The sequence below is a fragment of the Danio rerio genome, chromosome 7, assembly GCF_049306965.1.
Source record: "Danio rerio strain Tuebingen ecotype United States chromosome 7, GRCz12tu, whole genome shotgun sequence".
Taxonomy (NCBI): Eukaryota; Metazoa; Chordata; class Actinopteri; order Cypriniformes; family Danionidae; genus Danio; species Danio rerio.
In genome coordinates, this window is record NC_133182.1 from 9,323,007 (window position 1) to 9,344,812 (window position 21,806).

Here is a 21,806-nt window from a genome sequence, read left to right on the forward strand (position 1 = left end):
AAACCCGTTACCGACCGCTCCGGCGATTTATTCGGAAATTTATTCCCGCGCCGCAGAAATCTGGCGCGGGGACAGCCGCGGGTATGCACACCTCTAACGTTACCACGGAGCTCCATAAACAAAGCAGCACGCGTCGCGTTTTTAACGTGACTTTGCACGCGATAAGAGAATATAGCCAGTTAACCTGATACAGTACACTCGGTTACAAGTAACAAATCACAACTAAATACATTTGCAAGCTAGAGTCAACGAGGCAACAACTTTAACCGCACGTACTTACACTTGAGAAATGGAAGAAACCCATCCTGACGTCCATCAGTTACTCTTTACTGATCCTTCCTTTAACAAACTCAGATGAAGTATTCTTTGTAGCATGTAGCTTCCAGAAGTTTCCAGTAGTTTCCAACTGCTTGGCTATAATGCTGAGGTTTCATCTTTGGGTAGAGACTCAATATATCCATCTGCAATGTGACTTCAATCGACCGGCATGTTTGTGTGCGTGTGTTTGTGGGTGTGTGTGTGTGTCTGGGTTACTGCGTCAGAGGGCGGGGCCTCAGGTTTGAAATCTCCCGGGTTTGCGCGTGCACGTGAAAAACTTTGTTTCGTTCGTACGTCATGGCGAAACACCTAATGAGTCGGTATCAAGGCGACTCGTTTGAAGCACTATGAATCGACTCTTTTATAGATGAATCAACAGTTTTAAACACTGTATTCTTACAGATTTAAGCCTTAGCTGGATACTTCACTTCACTTAGAGCTGTGTTACACACTACATGGAGGGGAATTTTCAAAAACCCATAATATGGGCTCTTTAATATTATGGTTGTTCTGAGAGTGCCAGTTTAGGTTCAGTTCAACACACAGTTCAGATGTTTTTATTATAATGTGTTCCAAAGTGTCATGTTGGGGTGTTTACACAGTTTGCTGTTTTAGGGGCGTGTTGCTTCACAGTTTCGGCTTCCCGCCCAACGTAACAAGGGGGCGGAGCCAAGAGCTCCTACGCTCTGTGTTTGCAACAGACAGGCTGACAGACAGAGAGCTAAGCTAAGGTAGGATGAGTATTCAGCCGTACATGTACGAGTCGGACACAGACCAAGCAGAGAGTACACAATCATTTGTGTCTTTGAAACATGAAGTGTCCCGAATAGTCGCGCCACGCATTCCAGATCTCCAAACACAAGCCTCTACCAGGGCAAACACAACGGCGCCGAGCCGCTGACCCGAAGCTCCGCCGCGTGCACCCCGTCAGAAACCCACACTGCCCCAAGCCGCTGACCTGAAACTCCGCCGCGTGCACCCCGACAGAAACCCACACTGCGCCGAGCCGCTGACCTGAAGCTCCGCTGCGTGCACACTGACAAAAACCCACGCCCAGAACTCCGAAATGCACAGCGCCGCGCCATGCAAAAGGTACCAGCAATAATTCCGATTACAGCGATAATGTGGAGAATATTGATCTTGTGTTGAACCCAATGAGCTTTTCATCAAAAAATAGAGCAAGGGTGTTTCTTTAATGACATCGCTTTGACTCACACGCTGAAAACGGCGGACGTGCAACAAAAAACTGAGGATATGATCGTGACGCGAGGCTGTCAGTCAATATTGGTGGGGGGGGGGACCGCACTCCTATGTTAAGTTGCAGTCGGTCTGAAAACCGCTCCAATTGGTCCACCATTTTTATGTCGGTAAATTGAAAAACAAAGGACTGTGTGTGTTTATATCACCTCAATATGATGGTCTATACACTATACTTGCACACATGTCTGTCCAAACAGCTTGAAAAGTAGATTTTTCACCATAGGTGCCCTTAAAAAAATTTAAGAAGAGGAAAAAAATAGATTCAGGATGTTCCTTATTTTTTATTTAATTCACATCCTCATCATTCTTTCTTCTCAGAGGGGATGGCGGGCCAAATCAAAAGTTACCATGAGCCAACTTCGGGCCTTAGTTTGGGCATCTCTGCTTTAATTCAATTTAATTCACCTTTATTTATAGCGCTTTTACAATGTAGATTGTGTCACAGCAGCTTAACATAGAAGCTCTAGTAAATTGAAACTGTCAGTCCAGTTTTCAGAGTTGAAGCTCAGTTCAATTCAGTTCAGTTTAGTGTTGTTTCATTTTCAATGGTGAAAGTCCAAAGACTGAAAAGCAAATCCATCGAGGCGCAGCTCCACAAATTTCTTTAGAGAATCAAAAAATGATTAGTTTACAGGACAGAAGCAGCCGGCCATGATCTTAGTTCACTATATTAAGTGTTTGCACGACATATCCTGTCATCCACAATTACTTTATGCTCTTTTATTGAGCAGTTTAGTGTGTGACCTGAACATCTGGCTCTTTATGATCGCTGATAAGTCCTGCAGTGTTTCACGGAAAAAAAGAGCTTTTATTGAGGCTTTTAAACTGAAATAAGGAAGAAAAAACTTCATCATGCATTTCTGTCATCGGGACGGTAACAGGAGCAGCTTCATATGACGGCCGATGACTGACTTCATCTTTATCTGCATTGTTCATGTGCATTTGACCAGCTAGATGCTCTGTTTATAGTTGCAGTAGAACAAATCCCTATTAGAATAAATGTGATTGTGATGAAAGATGTTTGATAGTTGATGTTTGGGTTTCAACCACCGAGAGGCATATAAGTATCACTTTTTATATAGGAAGCTTATCCCATAATGAAAATCAGCCGTGAATTGACTCTTTCTGTGCTCATTTATGACTTGATTCTATGAATTTGCATTGAGTTTGATTGTTTTGGCTAAACCTGCAATCTTTAGGGATTTTATAAAACACAAGTCAATGGCTTCTGGTACTTTAAAGGGGACCTATTATGCAAAAAAATCGCTTTTATAAGGGGTTTAAACACTGTTGTGTGGCACCAGACTTTGAATTCAAGCAGCTTCTAGTGGTAAAACATGTAGTTATTTTATTTTTTATAATCACACTTGATAAAAACAACAGAAACGCTTTGATTGACATTCTCGTGTTGTACATGACATCAGAGGGGGAAGCCCCGCCCACTAGTGACAACGTCTCCCTTATTAGCATAGGACATTAGTCTTGTTTTTGAATCTGCCACTTTCGTTTGTATATGTTTGTAATTATACTTATTATATTTCATTGCAGTTGATCTAATTTAATGACATCATTCCAAATAGAGCGAATTATACTCATATTGCAGAAAAACCAAAATATGGCGATGTCTGGTATTTCCAATATCGTGCAGCTCTAGTATCAAGTATGGCAGACTCATTTTGATCAGTGTACAGTTAATCAGTATCACACTGCTGTAAATCTAGTAGAAAACCTGGAAAAGTCATGGCATGGCATTTTTCAGGCCTGGAAAAGTTTTGGAAAAAAAAAAAAAACCCACAAAGTTTTGGAAAAGTCATGGAAAACAGATATCTGTATACTTGAATATAGGTTATTTACTTAATTTCCGTCCTTGGCTAGTCACATACTCTCACATTGTTAGTGTGGTGTAAGCATTATCTAAATCAGTTTTACATAGATATACATATAAATACATATACAGATACATACATATGAAACTAAATAGATTGTTGCATGTTTTACTAGATGCTATAACAAATTTACATTTACATTTAGCCATTTAGCAGACGCTTTTATCCAAAGCAACTTACAAATGAGGACAAGGAAGCAATTTACACAACTATAAGAGCAACAATGAATAAGTGCTATAGGCAAGTTTCAGGTGTGTAAAGTGAAAGAAGCAAAGCAAAAGTAACAGAAGGTTTTTTTTTTTTTTTTAAGACGTCATTGTTTTTCTTATACCATTGCATGAAACATTAGGTCATGAAAATGTACTTAAAAGTCTTGGAAAAGTCATGGAATTTTAGTAGTAAAAATGTGTATGAACCGTGTAGTAGTTACGTACAAATCTCAAGGTTTGGATCCCGCTACAGTTTTTGAGTCACGGATTGGACAATTTTTTTGAATCAGCGAAAAGGGAGGAGACAAATGTCATTTGCTCAATCAGTAGGGATGTAACGATTCACCTGACTCACGAATCGATACGATTCAGAACACCAATGTCACAATAGGATTCAGTCACAATTTTTAACAAATTTTTTTTAAAACAAATTTAAAGGGGTGGTCCAGATCTTTGAGGATTGGTTGTGTTTATAAGATGCAAAGTAATGTGTGCTCATGCTTCATTTGTAAAAATAAATAAATAAATAAATAAATAAATAAAAGGTATGTCATTTTTTCATATATCTTACTTTGATTATATACAGCTAACATGAAAACCACATATTTCCTTGTTCCTCTGAAAGGCCGGTCCTCAAGAGGCTCTGACTGGTCAGCTAACACAATGGTTCTCAAAGTGGGGGTCGGGACCCCCCGAGGGGTCGCGGGGCAATGAAGGGGGGTCGCCTGGTGATTTTCAAAAATCTATTTATTTTTATTAAACCATAAGAATTAACATATTTTATCCATCGCTATACTGAAAATAAAAATAGTCGTTTATAGTTACTATATACTATATATAGTAGCTTATTACTAGTTCTATTGGATTACGACCCCTGGGGTAATTACATTATATTAAAGGCAGCAATAGCGTCAGATGCATTTTGATTTTATTACACCAGGTTATATTTCTGGCACATTTAGAGCACTGACACACATTAAAAAAATTTAATTGGTGTGTCTGCGTCATTGCATGCAAGGTTTCTGTATTTATAACCACCTCAGAGGATATTGGGGGTTGCTGGTATTGTTATTTTGGGGGTCGCGGGCTAAAAAGTTTGGGAACCCCTGAGCTAACATACTATGCTGTGATTTGCCGATCGGCTCCATGTCACCAGAAAAAGCGCTCAACACCCTTTCGTGTTTCAGAATAGTGTCAGAGTAGCTGTTAGCCGCATCAATTAGTTCCTGAATCAGACAGAAAATGAAGAGCACACAGCTGAACCACATGCCTGCTCTCTAAAGGGTCTTTCAAACATATTCGGGTTATAAGCATGTGTAAGCAATATTAAACATCCACATATCTTTCGTGAGTTTGTTATTTGAGAATGCAGGGACATTTGATTGTTTGCAGCTTTGTAACTAAACTGAAAAGTGTAAAAGCTGAATCTCTTTCTCAATCAAATGCATATAGCCATTAATAAACACATGCAAATAATCATCATCCTTTATAATTTGTTGCCTGGGTGTTTGAGTTGATCCTGATCTTTTAATGTTTAATGCATGAATGCATCCAGAAAACACCTTTAATTAATAAGAAAGCGTTTAGCTGCCTCCACAACTTCCATCATCATTTATAATTTAAGCCAAAATGCTTTCATACATGTCATTTGAATGATGCAGGAGGTGATCTGTCTGCGATCATTACAAATTTAGGATTAATCTATGACAAATTAAAATGTGCATTCGGAACCTTGATTTGTGATCTGTACAGATCATGGATCAACTATGATCCATTACATCCCCAGAATCTAGATAGTGAAATGCTCATTATCGCCTTTATTATCTCCACAGACTCTCTTAAAAACACCCCAAGGTGCTTCCTAGAGCATGTGTGTGTGTGTTTGTTTTGACCAGCGGGAGGTCAGAGAGTCCCTCAGCAGATGTTAATGACTGCTGACCTGCAATCTCTCTGTCCAGAGCGATTACCGTCCCACATTAATGCTCTTCTTTTTTTCCCCTCCACGTGGAGCCGATGGCTGGATTTGTCCATCAATGGAGTCAATAAGGAGGGCAGTGACAGAAGAGTCCTGCTCATTAGATCCTGAGAGCGTCCTCTGTGAGACACTGATGGACAAATCACCGGCTCTTTATTAAAGATCACAGCTTTGTTTACTGAGGGGATTTTGTGTCCTTTCTGCTGTCGCTTTATTAGGAGGCATGTTGAGGTCAGGTTTGGAAAATGTTTGTTAGGTAATGGATCTCTCATGAATGGATCTATTTAATTTTTTATTTATGTATTTTTTTAATGTATATTTTGTATGATATTTTGCATTTAACCATACAAATGCCGTTATGTAACTATTAAAAAATATATATATATTTAATAATTTCATTATAATTAAAATTTTTATATTAATTATTTAATAAGAATTTATTTTAGCACTTGTATATTTATATTTATTATTATTGTTATTATTATTATTACTTTTAATAATAATAATAATAATAATAATAATGTTATTATTATTTAATTGCTTTTTATTATAAACATTTTAAAAATATGCATTTAGTGAAAATTTGTATATTTAATTTAGCATTTGTATATTTATATTTATTATTATCATTATTTTTATTATTATTAGCAGTTTTTTATTATACATTTAAAAAAAATTTGCACTTGTTTATCTAGTATTATTGTTATTAATAATATAATTATTATCAATTAATTTTTTTATTATTTTATACTTTTTAAAAATATGCATTTAGGAAGAATATGTATTTTATTTTAGCATTTGTATATTTAATTTCTTGTTCTATTTAAGCATTTGTGATTATTATTATTATTATTATTATCATTAATCATATATTTGATAATACGCATTTAGTATGAATTTAGCTTTTAGTTTTAATCTTTATTTAATTGTTTATTTTTTATTATTTCATTTGCTTTTGTTTAATTGTCATTTTTATTTATATAATATTTGATATTTATATATCAATTATGGTTTATTAATTGTATTTTATTTACTGTTTTATTTGGTATTATTTGAATAAACATTCACAGTTTTTATTTGATGGACACGAGAACAAAAGTTTACTAATTGTATTTGTACTATTTTTACTTTAATTGGCATTAGTAAAAAAAAGCAGCAACAAAAATAATTCATAAAACATTTTATCTTTTTATTTTAATACACATTTAGTATAAATTTACATGACTTAAAAAATAAACTTGTTTAATTATACTTCTAATAAAGTTAATTATACATAAATAAATAAAAAATTATTATAAAAATGATATTATATTAAAATATATCATAGTAAAAAAAATAAATATATATAATATATAAAAAATATATATATATATTAAAGCATATTACATAAAATGTAATAATTTAAGTAAGCAGTCATTTGAATGTAAATAGTCATTCTTTTCATTATAAACTCAAGTTATTGCCTGGGATTTATTTATGAAATCTTTATTGTTAAACTTCCTGCCAAAAGCATATGGTCAACCATTATATTGAAAAGAGAAAGGATTTTGTTTTGTTATATAACATTGCTATCAAACACATCAGCAGTGATCCATTAGCTAATTTAATGCATCATGCTAATAGGGTTCTGCACTAATTGCGCGGGTGTGTTTGTGCCATTAACCTATTTGCATGATTGTTTTTTGGCGTGATGATGTCATTGAACTGGCCAAATGCAGGCCGTCTCCAGTGCCAGAGCTTTAGCTCGTCCTCGTCTTTTCATTCTGGCTGAAGGACATTACTCGTTCCCAGCCAACAGGCCTTTTTCACAGCGCTGCAAAGGAAGCCTTCATCTGCGTCACTGGTAGCGTTTCATAATGAATGTGACGTACTCAAATGTTTTCATGCATTAATCCAGAATATGAGGGAAAGCGTGCCCATTCAGGCCCAGACTGCAGACGTCCATCAGCAAATCTACTTTATTAACCCACTCAATCACTGCAGAGGAGAGTAGGACTGTGCAATATTACCATATGTACATATTTTATATCATTTTTTTTTTATATATACACCCATTGGCCACTTTATTCGGTACACTTAACAATTAGCAAGTTGGGACCCCTTTTTGCCTTCAGAACTGCCTTAATCCTTCTTGGCATAGATTCAACAAGATACTAGAAACATTCCTCAGAGATTTTGCTCCATATTGACATGATAGCATCACGCAGTTGCTGCAGATTTGTCGGCCGCAGATCCATGATGCCAATCTCCCATTCCACCACATCCCAAGGGTGCTCTATTGGATTGAGATCTGGTGACTGTGGAGGCCATTTGAGTACAGTTCATGACCAAGATGATTCACGATTTATGACATGGTGCGGTATTCTGCTTGAAGTAGCCAAGTGATGGCCATTGACAGCAACATGCCTTACTGCATTGAGTTGCTGCCATGTGATTGGCTGATTAGAAATTTGAGTTACCGAGCAGTTGGAAACGTGTACCTAATAATGTGGCCAGTGAGTGTATACATATATTGTTATCAGTGTATGATATTACTTGCATTGTGGTATGATATTTTTGTCAAATCGCCCTGCCTTAGATGAGAGTCTTGTCGATTTGCATTTTTATTTGGCAAAAACCAAAACAAAATGATTACGTGTGTCTCCTAATGACGTATTGTGGTCTTATGATGCAAAACGATCAGTCTGTGCAGGAAAATAAACTTAATTGTCTTTAATCCAGTCCTGAGCGCATTAATGAGAGTCTGGAATGTACAATGACGTATTCACACACACACTGATACTGTCGGTGTGCGTTCTTATAATTCAATTCAAGTGTATTTGTATAGAGCTTTTTACAATTTATCTCTTTTCAAAGCAGCTTTAAAAAGGTGCACATTACTGCATTACAATCAAAATAAGTTACAGTCAAATGGAAGTTATATGTACAGGGTGGGTCATTTATATGGATACATCTTAATAAAATGGGAATAATTGGTGATATTAACGTCTTGCTTGTGGCACATTAGTATATGAAGGGGCTTGTAAATAACTCATAAAAGAATAAAGTTACGTTAAAACCAAGCACACCATTGTTTTTTCTTGTGAAATTCCCAATAAGTTTATTAAGGTGTATCTATATAAATGGCCCACCCTGTACATAGTTAACCTGCAGTCGTTTAGCATATACAGTTGAAGTCAGAATTATTAGCCCGACTCAATTAATAGACCCCCTGTTTATTTTTGCCCCAATTTTTGTTTAACAGAGAGATTTTTTTCAACACATAATAGTTTTAATAACTGATTTCTAATAACTGATTTATGTTATATTTGTCATGCTGACAGTAAATAATACTTGATTAGATATCAAGACACTTCTATACAGCTTAAAGTGACATTTAAAGGCTTAACTAGGTTAATTAGGTTAACTAGGCAGGTTAGGGTAATTAGGCAAGTTATTGTATATTGATGGTTTGTTCTGTAGATTATCAAGAAAAAATGGCTTAAAGCGGCTAATAATTTTGTCCATAAAATGGTATTTAAAAAAATTCATGCTTTTATTCATGCCAAAAATAAAACAAAAAAGACTTTCCTCAGAAGAAAAAACAGTATCAGACATGCTGTGAAAATTTCCTTGCTCTGTTAAACATCATTTAGGAAATATTTAAAAAAGAGCAATATAATAAAAAATATAAATATAATAAAATAAAAAATCAAAGGGGGGCAAATAAATCTGATTTTAACTGTAGGTTATATTTATGTGTGCATGTTTAATGAAGTGTAGTTGTGTATTAAGTGTATGTGTTGTCTTTGAAGTCTTCCAAGGTTGGCATCATCTCTGTGTGAACGTGATACATGCAAAAATGACTTGCCATATCTCTAAAAAAAAAAAAAAAAAGGAGTTTAAGACAAAAATGACATGCCATATTTTGAGAAAAATAATGCTTAAAAATGATTTATTGGAAAACTATTTGTCTAATCAACCTAAAAAATATATAGCAATGAAATCAAATGCAGAACATAGCTAAATTTGGGGCTAATTTAATTATTAAAATGTAATATTTCACATTTTTCTAATTCAAAAACGTTAAGACCAATTGGCATAAGGAGATATTGCCACAATCTTGCATGCAAAAGGCACATTTTGACCAAATTTGGGCCTTGTAGCATGAACCGCCTAGGAGGAGATACGTCTGTTTTCGAGGACAAAGTAGTATAACAGTATCTGATGTCTGTAGAGTGTGCATGTCTGTGTGTTTCAGCTCAAAAACAGACCACAGATCATTTTTTATAACTCTTTGAAACTGACCCTTTCAGGCTTTGATCGTAATTGTGCTGTTTGGTGACTGTCGCTTTAAATGTAAATGAGATCATGCTTATTTCAAAAGAGGGCGGAGCTACAGATGCTTGTGTGTCAGCATTGCGGCAGATTCAAAAATAAGACTGACGTTATTTCTGTGAAAAACTTTCAAGAGAAGTGTCTCAGATTTCGTCAGTCTCTTTATAGTCGCTGTTCATTTGCGCATGCTAAAACTCCACATTTAGAATCCTCTTGGTCACTGACATCATCTTCAGCAGGTGAAAACTCTAATGGTGGACGGCTGCTTCTCACTCAGGGCTGTTATTGCTAATGAAGGAGAGGCTGTCACTAATGACGATGTACTGATGACACGTACAAAGGGAGAATGCCAATGTAAATTAGCATTTTCGCTGGACATCTTATTAAAACGTAACAAAGTTAGATTATTATTGCCGAGTTAAGTGGATGAAGTGAGCAAAACAAAACAAAAACAGCACCCAGGGAATGCAACTGCTTTTATCAAGTGTGATTATAAAAAAGTAGAATTAATACATTTTAACCATTAGAAGCTGCTTATATTTACACACTGATGCCGCATAACTTTGTTTAAACCCCTTATAAATGTGATTTCTGCATAGTAGGTCGTCTTTAAGTGACTGTAAATGAAGAGCTCGGTATTAGCAGATCACTTCTTCGCTTCTATTTGAATCCGGCATGTGACGCATTTCTCTGTTCTCAGATCTGCGGATGTATCTGAGCTGTAATCTCACATCTCACGCTCCAGTTGCAGGATCTGCTTCTCGCTGTCGGAGTTCACTAGCGCTCCTTTCCATTTAGTCACCTGACACTGTCATAACAGATCTGCCCCGTCAAAGTCAGCGTGAAAATCCATTCACAACACATTACACGTCTATAATCCTGATGGCTTTCAGACAGGATGCTCCACTGAGCTCATGTGAATATGCTTCGTTTTGGCTTCATGTTGATTTAAAGGGGACCTGTTATGCAGAAATCGCTTTTATAAGGGGTTTTAACACAGTTGTGTTTCAACAGTCTGTCACTATAACCAGCTTCTAATGGTAAACGTTCATTCTGTATTTTTATAATCACACTTGATCTAAACATCTGCAGAAACACTTTGATTGACATTCTCCCTTGGTACATGTCATCAGAGGGGGAAAGTCCTGCACATGAGTGATGATCTCTCTCTCATTAGCATAAACAGCCCTGAAGCAGCCGTCCGACAGTAGAATTTTTACGCTGTACATCGTACCCTCGTCTACATTTTTCAGAAACAAATTTCTTGACATTTTTGCTCAATATCATGATCTCCAAGCTCTTATGCGCTGCGTTTAAAGGGGAAGCGGAGGGATTTGACCTTTTGCAGGATCAGTCAAACATTAGTCTGTTCATCTCTGATGCTGCATCTCTGATCTGCTTTACACTGATCCTGTCATCTGTGTGTCACTGCATCCCACATTAGGACACACTCTGCTTCTCAGAAATACTCATGCTTTATTTTCTTTATCTGGCTGCTTGTCGGAAATCTGCTTTACTGGGCTAAAATCAGTGCAGTTTAAGACTGAAACTTAAAATGTGAGTCACTTTATAAGAGCTCTCTGTTTGGTAGATATAATTACATGTAAAACCACACTAATACTTGGCCTTTATGGTAGTCATTTTGAAATTATACAATTAATATAATTAAGTGAGCATGGCTTTAGCTATTTAAAACAATGTTCAATGTTAATTCCGAAAATGTTAATGATTCTCTGATTAAATTCATAAATCCAACAACTATTCCAGCATATGTTCTATGTAGCGGATGTCCTTCCAGCCACAACCATGTACTGGGAAACAAACATACTCACATTCACACTCATACACTACGGCCAATTTAGTAAATTCAGTTCACCTATAGCACATGTGTTTGGACTGGAGGAAACCAGAGCACCCAGAGAAAACCCACACTAACACAGAGAGAACATGCAAACTCCACATAGAAATGCTAACTGGCCCAGCTGGAACTCGAACCAGCAACCCTCTTGCTGTGAGGCGACAGTGCTAATCACTGAGCCACCGTGCCGCTTTTCTAATAAAATTTTGAGTGAAATGTTACACCGCATTGGATACGTTGTATTAAAGTTGATAACTTGGATACATTGAGAATTTTCATGAACTATCTTTTAATTGTAATTCTTTTTTAATTAGTATTACCCCTTTTAAGTGAATGATCACACAGGTGTGATCAGCCTTGGCTGGTTCTTGAAGCGTACGATCACAGCGGTATGATTAGCCTTGAGTGGTCCCTAAAGTGTACGATCACACCGGTGTGATCAGCCTTGGCTGGTCCATGAAGCATACGATCACACCGATATTATTAGCCTTGGCTGGTCCCTGAAGCATACAATCACATCAATATGATTAGTCTTGTGTTGTTCCTGAAGTCTACGATCACACTGGTGATTAGCCTTGGAAGGTCCCTGAAGTGAACAATCACACCGGTGTGATCAGCCTTGGCTGGTCCTTGAAGCATACGATCATACCGATATAATTAGCCTTGGCTAGTCCCTGAAGCTTTCCCAGACATGGGTTGTGGCTGGAAGGGCATCCGCTGCGTAAAAACTTGCTGGATAAGTTGGCGGTTCATTCCGCTGTGGCGACCTCGGATTAATAAAGGAACTAAGCCGACAAGAAAATGAATGAATGAATGGTCCCTGAAGCATACAATCACACCGATATGATTAGCCTTGTGTGGTCCCTGAAGTCTACGATTACACCGGTGTGATTAGAATGTTCAGAGCGCACGTCACCAATTTTCAAATCTGAAATTATGCGCTGAGGCACATAAAGAGGTGTACAGTGCTTGTCATAAACCACAATCCATCCGTGCTTTCAAACAAATAAAATTCATTTTTGGTTTCAGACATTAAAATACATGCAAAATATACCATTTAAGGTTTGTAAAATACAACAAATGTCTATGAAGACCGCAATAAATAATAGTATTTTTCAACATAAATAGATAATGTGCTTTATTCACGTAAGATACACACTGTTTATGTTACTAGAATATTTTCTCTACTCCTCTCCAAGAAAGAGTTACTCACCTTTACTCATGTATTTCAGGTGGAAAATTATGAATAAACATGACGTAAATCCAGCAGCTTGGATCTCTCCGGCGGTTGTTGCTAGAAGGGATACAACTATGATCTGAATTTACTGAAAATTCTTTCATTTTTCGGCTTAGTCCCTTTTTCATCAGGGGTCACCACAGCGGAATGAACCGCCAACTTATCCAGCATATGTTTTCCACAGTGGATTCCCTTTCATCTGCAGTCCATCACTAGGAAACATCCATACACGCTCATTCACAACCATACACTATGGACAATTTAGCCTACCCAATTCACCTATACCGCATGTGTTTGGACTGTGGAGGAAACCGGAGCACCCGGAGAACATGCAAACTCCACACAGGTTAACGAGAAGTATTTATATTATTTATTTAATTACTCGTTAATTGTTTTTTTTATAAGCGTTACCCCTACCTCAACCCTAAACATGTAATGTAAAAATATTATTTGCTGTGCAATGTCACAAAAATTATGCAATATTGACGTGAGTATCCTCAGCTGTATCCCATCTAGACTACACCATGCTGCATGAGAGGGTAAAGTCTTGATGGGATACAGCTGAGGATACTTTTGTCAGTATAGCATAATTTTCGCGACACTGTATAACAAATAATATTCTTAAAGTACTGTGAGGGTTGGGTTTTGGATTAAGGTAGGGATAGATGCTATTACAATATAATTATTGCGTAATTTAAGTAAATTGAGTAATTTATTAAATACTTTTATAAACACTTCTTGTTAACCTCCAATTGCAGCTGTATACCTTCTAGCAACAACGGTGGCGCTCATTACCCGTCGTATAACAAATAGTATGATCATTATTAAGCTGCTTAAAAGACAAAATGTAGGTTCTATCAAATATTTGAGAATTGGATTATTGGAAATTTCACAATATATTTGGAACATTTGTCAATATATACAGAAAAGGGCAAAATACAATATATATACATGGTTACACAAAGAAAAACTTACATAGAAGGGTCAGCTGGAGTTTTTAAAACTTGCATGAAAGTGTTCAAGTTTAATCAAACTGTGTAGATTAAATGTTCCAATTTATATACTCTATATTCACTAAGAAATTGATAAAAATGTTTATTTTTGTAAATATTTTGTATATATGAATTTTTATATTTATTTATTGTATATAAAATTATTATTAAAATATTGTGTTAGTTAAATCTGCTCTGTTTTATTTTATTTATAGTTTTTATAACTTTTTTCGTTGTATATATTAAGCATTTATACATTTTTATGTATTAGGAAGCTACATTCATATTAAGATACATTTGATCAGATCTTGCTTTTTCAGGGGATTGAACCCACAACCGTGTGGTTGCTAGTTCTGTGCTCCTCTATTTACAGGAAGGCTTATTGCTCTTATACAAAGCATTTCGCTTATTTCTGGGGATTAATCTAAGTGAATGGTTGCAGAATTTCTGTTGCTTCTCTTTTAGGGCTTTTTAATGCACACTTTCTTTCTTAGCTTCCTGTTATAAGCTGTAATGGAAAGCCATCGATCCCTGACAAGAAGCAGACTGATGGTGTTTTACGCCTGTGTGAATTTATCTGTGGGAATAAAGCGATTGTGTCTTGCCGTAATGTATTTGTTTAGGCTTGAGGACTTGGTATGACAGTCCTATCGCAGTCACAGTGCGTTTGCTTCATGGCACGCAGTGATTGCAGCTTGAGTTCATTTCTCTGGCATCCTCCATTACAGGGACACGTCTGCTAACTAAATGTCAGCGCAGTCTAAATGTTTTCATTTGTGTCAACTGCAGTACATTGTGCTGCTCATGATGGGAAACGCTTTCTAGAGGGTTGCGGGGAAGAATGAGTAAATCCATCTTGGGATTTGTAGTTTTTTTTTTTTTGTGGTTAAAGTCTTGTGGTACCTAGTGACAGTATGACAGAAGCTCAAATCTATAGAAGCTTGTTTTCACTATTGGATAACAGAAATAGAAAGGATAAATTCCAACTTTTTTATTTCTTAGTTGGGCAGGATCAAGAAAGTCGGAGCTGCTAGAAATAAACGCAGAATTGATTGACTCCAGTTTACATTTTGCAGTGCAGACTTTTGTTCTCAGAATTCAGAGTTTAAACTTTTTCTGACCTTTTGAAGTTCTGACTTTTTAAATGTGATTTTAAATGTTGAATTCAAACCCTTTTTTTTTTTTGGAATTCTGACTTGAAATTTGGAATTCTAACTTTTGTTCTAAAAATTCTGACTTTAAATGTGAAATTCTGCTCCTAAATTGGAATTTCTGACTTAAAGTTTGGAATCCTGCCTTTAAATGTGAAATTCTGACTTTAAATGTGAAATTCTTACTTTTGTTCTTGAAATTATGACATTAAACATGAAATTTAGACTTTTGTTCTGTGAATTCTGGCTTTACATTTGGAATTATGATGTTAAAGTTGTAATTCTGACCTTTTTTCTTTGAATTCTGACTAAATTTGGAATTATGATTTTAAATTTTAAATTCAGATTTTTTTTTTGGAATTCTGACTTTAAATCGGGAATTCTGGTTTCAAATGTGAAATTCTTTTGTTCTTGAAATTGTAACTTTAAACTTGTAATTTAGACTTTTTGTTCTGGGAATTCTGGCTTAACATTTGGAATTATGATGTTAAATGCAGAATTCTGACTTTTGTTTTTGATATTCTGACTTTGAACTTGGAATTCTGACTTAAAATGTGGAAATCTGACTAAATTGGGAATTGTGGTTTTAAATGTGAAATTCTTACTTTTGTTCTTGAAATTGTAACTTTAAACTTGTAATTTAGACTTTTTGTTCTGGGAATTCTGGCTTTACATTTGGAATTATGATGTTAAATGCAGAATTCTGACTTTTGTTTTTGATATTCTGACTTTAAACTTGGAATTCTGACTTAAAATTTGGAAATCTGACTAAATTGGGAATTGTGGTTTTAAATGTGAAATTCTTACTTTTGTTCTTGAAAGTTTGACTTCTTAAATTTAGAATTCTGATTTTATATGTGAAAGTCTGACTTGTTCTTGGAAGTCTGACTTTCAACTTGGAATTCTGACTTTAAATTTATAATTCTGACATTTTTTTTCTTGGAATTATAACTAAATTTGGAATTCAAATTTTAAATTTACAATTCTGTTTTTGAATGTGGAATTCTGACTTTTGTTCTTGAAATTCTCACCTTAAATTTGCAATTCTGACTTTATTTTATGGAGATTTTATGGATTGGTTCTTCTTCTAACATCAAGAGGTGTAGTAAATTTGTGTTAACAGTTGATTGGTCTTCTCTGTCACCTTCTACACAGATGCGTAATCTTGGTGTTCTTTTTGACGCTCCTCTTGAGCCCAGATGCTGAAAGACTTGTCCATGCTGTTATCTTGACTTTAAACTTGTAATTTTGACTTTTGTCTTTGTAATTTTGACTTTTGTTTTTGGAATCTAACTGTAAATTTAGAATTCTAACCTTTTTTTGGAATTCTGACTTTAATCTTGAAAATCTGACTTTTGTTCTAGAACATAAGGATAAGTTTACGTTTTCACTTTGTTATCATAATATATTTATATAAATCACAATTTTCAGAAATTACTGCACTGGAATTGCTCAGATTCGCATTTGCAGTTTTTCTCAAATAGTTCACAAATGCAAAGAAAATGTAAAATAGTTGCAATTATCTTTTCTTAATTTTTAATTTCATGGTTTAAGCAAGCTTCCATCAAAACCAATTATTCATGACAACCAACAACATTGGACGCAGGAAATGACATCTAATAATCACAATAACCTTTTTATAACCTAAAGTCATGAGAAACCAAGATGTTGTTAGGGAAAACCTAAGAACCTAAAACCTAACAACCTAACCCTAACCCTAGGGAATTTAAAAAACATAGAAATAGTTTTGTGGAACTGGAAATAACTTATATTAGTCAAATGTCAAAGTCAGTAGTAAATGTCTATTCGTCTTGGCTCTGTATGAGTGCGATTTCAAATGCTTTCAGAATATTAAGCTTCAGTTATCCAGTGATCATTGTGGAAAGTTATGTAAATGCATTGGTGGAAAGGTTTGGGTTTCACTCTATAATAAAGATGCACTGTGAGTGGTTTTGGATGAGAGCATCTGCTAAAGGACTAAAGTAAGTGGTTGCTTTGGGGCAAAGAGACTCTTGTAATTTCGTTAATAACACTGATTTGCCTTGTCTTGGCATGTGAGGACCATTTGGAGTTTGAACCCACCTTTTCAAGTCCCTCTCCAAGTTTTACTTCTGTTTGGCTGCACCTTAAATTCTGCTTCTGTTCATAGACTGTATTTAACTCCAGTCATTAATGAACGGCCTCATCAAATCAATGGCCATCATGGAATTTTTATAATGAGTCATAAAGTGCCTTAAGAATAAAGAAATGACCCGGAGCTGGGGTAATTACAGGGTGGCTAATGATGAAGTGTTCCCACAATCCAGACTGCTGCTGAGTCGCGTTCTCAGGCTCTCAGCTGGAGCGAGGCTTTCTCAGGTCACTCCAACCTGCTTATTGGCACCGTGTTGGTCTCACACCCTTATTACCCTTTCAACCAGAGCCAGCTGAGCAGGGCTTAAGAGCACCTGGTTTTTCCTTCAGTGATTGCAGGTTATTTCTTAGTCCACAAATGATTAGACTGTAGGACGTTTGTAGAGCAGAACATAACTTCTTTTATGTTGCAGTTGTCCAAGTGGTGTCATTTTCCTACTTTATGATACAGTATACAAAATGGCAGCATTATTTTGACGAAGGCGCACTTATACAATCATTACTTGTTTATAATTTGCCAATTTGCAGGATGACTTGACTTAAATAATAGTAGAACTACTGGCTTATTACCCACCATTTATTAAGATATTGCTGTTTAATAGTACTTCTAAATCCCTAATCATCCCTAATCCTACGCAATACCTAAACCCAACTACCTTAATGTTAAACTGCCTACTATTACCTTACTAAAAGTCTTAGTTGTTTGTTAACAGTGAGAATTGTACCTTTAAAATAAGATTTTTTTAATCTATTGTAAATGTCTATAAACCATTTCACTTGATTTGTGACTGGGTACAAGTAAAGCTATCCCTTTACCAAGATCCTCAGACAGGCCTTGCTCTGTAATCTCACCCATGTCATGGTATCGCTTTTGATCCCATGATTGGTCTAGTGGCCACTTTCCAACCATGTCTTAGGACAGAATTGCTTGTTTGCATTACAGTTTGGCCCTTTAATTGGAAAATAAGACGCGAGAGGTCTTGCTAAAGACGTATTATTTTCACTTTCAATTATATCAACCCAGTTGTGACGTCAATCTATTATTTACAAGTCTAAACCAATCACTAACATCTAGTTTTCTCTTTTACAGATGCAGCAGCTGTTCTATGAGAATTACGAGCCAAACAAGAAGGGCTACATCCGTGATCTCCACAACAGTAAGATCCACAGAGCCATAACCCTTCACCCCAACAAGAACCCACCTTACCAGTATCGGTTGCACAGCTACATGTTGAGCCGGAAGATTGCAGAGCTGCGCCACCGCACCATTCAGCTCCATCGTGAGATTGTGCAAATGAGCCGCTACAGCAACACCGAGGTGCACAGGGAAGACCTTCAACTGGGCATGCCTCCATCCTTCATGCGCTTTCATCCCCACCAACGTGAGGAGGTGCTGGAATGGGAATTCCTCACGGGAAAGTACATTTTCTCATCCTCAGATGGACAGCCTCCCCGTCGAGGCATTGACTCCTCGCAGAAGATGGCGCTGGACGACATCATCATGCAAGTTATGGAGATGATTAACGCCAATGCCAAGACACGCGGAAGAGTCATTGACTTCAAAGAGATCCAATATGGCTACCGAAGGGTCAACCCTATGTATGGTGCAGAGTACGTACTGGATCTGCTGCTGCTCTACAAGAAGCACAAGGGGAAGACTATGACAGTGCCCGTAAGGAGGCATGCGTATCTTCAGCAGACCTTCAGCAAGATCCAGTTCTTGGAAGAAGAAGAGATGGACGCTCGAGTCCTGGCTGCCAGGATCAACCAAGACTCCGACTCGCTGTCTTTCTTGTCCAACTCCCTCAAGATGCTCGTCCCGTTCAAGTTGAGCAGCCCAGGCATCGAACAACACGAACCCAAAGAGAAGAAGATCAACATCCTTGTGCCGCTGGCCGGACGCTACGAGATTTTTCTGCGCTTCATGGCCAACTTCGAGAAGATCTGCCTCATTCCCAACCAGAATGTCAAGCTTCTGATTCTGCTTTTCAGCACGGACAACAACACTGAGCGCATCAAGCAAATCGAGCTCATGAGGGAGTATCGCATGAAGTACCCCAAAGCCGACATGGAGATCAAACCGGTTTCCGGACCATTCTCCCGTGCTCTGGCCCTGGAGGTCGGCTCGGCCCACTTTACCAATGATTCTTTACTCTTCTACTGTGACGTGGACTTACTGTTTACGCCTGACTTCTTGACTAGATGTCGTGGGAATACCATACTTGGGGAACAGACATACTTTCCTATTATTTTCAGCCAGTATGACCCAAAGGTTGTCTACGCAGGGAAGGTGCCCAGCGACAACCACTACGTGTTCACATCCAAAACAGGCCTGTGGAGACACTATGGTTTTGGTATTGTCTGCGTCTACAAAGGAGACCTGGTCAAAGCTGGTGGTTTTGACGTCTCCATCCAAGGTTGGGGACTGGAGGACGTTGACCTTTTCAACAAGTTTGTCCAATCCGGGATCAAGCTGTTCCGCAGTACGGATACCGGCATCGTTCACGTGCATCACCCTGTGGTTTGCGACCCCAATCTTGATCCCAAGCAGTACAAAATGTGCCTGGGATCCAAAGCATCCTCGCACGGCTCCACGCAGCAACTCGCAGAGCTATGGTTGGAGAAAAACAACCACAGCTTCCGAAAGATCTCGAACTCCAATAATGAATCAATGAGGACAGAATAGACCTGGCAAGTGCACATTGTCCATCCGTCTTCCTCTTAATGGTGTTTTTTAAAACTACCTTATTTATTTTTTACAGGAAAAAGACTTCTGTGGATATATTTTGAAATAATAACTGGTTTTGTAAACTGTACAGGAGCAGGTCGTCACCTTCAGACTTGATCTTTTTTAAGTAGCGTTTCAAATAACACAACAGTGACTTAAAGAGGACGATCTATTTTACAAATCCAATACTGAGCGTTATATTTATGGCACCTCAAAAACAGACTGCTGTGGACCTCGCCAGAAAAAAAATGCTTTGAAATGGAGTCGAAGAGGGAGTTTGGACACGGACTTGTGTGGTGTCTGGCAAAATGGTAAATGTTTATTTGTGAATGTTTACAGAGAGCGATGAACAAGTGATTCATTCTTGGTGAAGGGGATCTTTAGAATAACAATCTTAATTCTGACAATTAAGGGCCATTGATCAACAGCTTCTTTTCGGTTCGTTTTTTCCAGTTTACTTGTCTGGAGTTGGGAGGGGGATCCATAATAACACTGTTTTGTTTTTATCGCTTTTGATTTATTGTTTTTATTGACTTCTGTGAATGAAACTGCTGGCTGTTGATCTCTCCTACTCATTCCCACTGTCTAATTTATTGAGCGTTCAGTCTTCGGGGCTGAGGTTGTGTATATTAGAGATTGTATAACCGTTTCAGTCATGGATAGTGTTTTTGTTCCCTCTCTTGATCTTGAATTACTTTAATTACCAAAGACTTTCTTTCTTTTTTTTTTTTGCACAGTTGCTGTAGGTGATATTTGTTCAAGAGTGCTTGTTTTTGTGTGTGCGTGCGTGTATGAGTCCAAATGCAAGACAGTAGAGCAGGAAAAAACATGTAATGTACTGTAGGATGGAGGTACCGATGACTATTCAACATGGCCCTATGAAAGTATGCCGACAACAAGCCACTTAAAGAGATTTTCTCATTTCATATGATCAGATTTCATTTACTCCTCTTGGTTATTTAAATTTTTTGATTCAGTTGGCCTTTCTCCTGTGATTGAGCCATGCACCCTGTGGGGACAACGGCCGTAACGCGGCCTCGCCTTCAGATTCGAGGACGATCTCCCACAGTAGTCTCTCTTTCTGTTGTCTTTTGTTTTTCTCTGGGGCGTTTTCATACTTCAGTTCTTTGTTAGCCCCCATACAACTGGGACAAAGTTTTATATTTAATAAAATGGAAAATGAAAAAGCATTGTGTTGCTTGATGTTTTGATTGAGCCATGCTTTCAATTCATCTTTATTTCTATAGCGCTTTTACTATGTAGATTGTGTCAACTGTGGATTGTGACTTACTGTTTACTCCTGACTTCTTGACTCGATGTCGTGGGAATACCATACTTGGGGAACAGATGTACTTTCCTATTATTTTCAGCCAGTATGACCTAAAGGTTGTCTATGCAGGGAAGGTGCCCAGCGACAACCACTACGTGTTCACATCCAAAACAGGCCTGTGGAGACACTATGGTTTTGGTATTGTCTGCGTCTACAAAGGAGACCTGGTCAAAGCTGGTGGTTTTGACGTCTCCATCCAAGGTTGGGGACTGGAGGACGTTGACCTTTTCAACAAGTTTGTCCAATCCAGGATCAAGCTGTTCCGCAGTACGGATACCGGCATCATCATCAGCAATTCATCTTCATTTCTATAGCGCTTTTACAATATAGATTGTGTCAAAACAACTTAAAATAGAAGTTCTAGTAAATTGAAACCGCTTCAGTCCCGTTTTCAGAGTTGAGGTTCAGTTTA

At 37.1% G+C, this 21,806-nt stretch overlaps 1 protein-coding gene across 2 annotated transcripts in view; it reads left to right on the forward strand.

The window, feature by feature from the left end:
- chsy1 (chondroitin sulfate synthase 1) overlaps window positions 1-21,252 on the forward strand; it is a 185,370-nt gene extending 164,118 nt beyond the window's left edge. The window contains 1 exon segment of one of the 2 annotated variants that reach the window (NM_212678.1): window positions 18,427-21,252. In NM_212678.1, the coding sequence (NP_997843.1) occupies window positions 18,427-20,022 (1,596 nt within the window). In that variant the 3' untranslated portion in view covers window positions 20,023-21,252. 2 annotated transcript variants of the gene reach the window in all.
- Window positions 21,253-21,806: the final 554 nt, after the last annotated feature.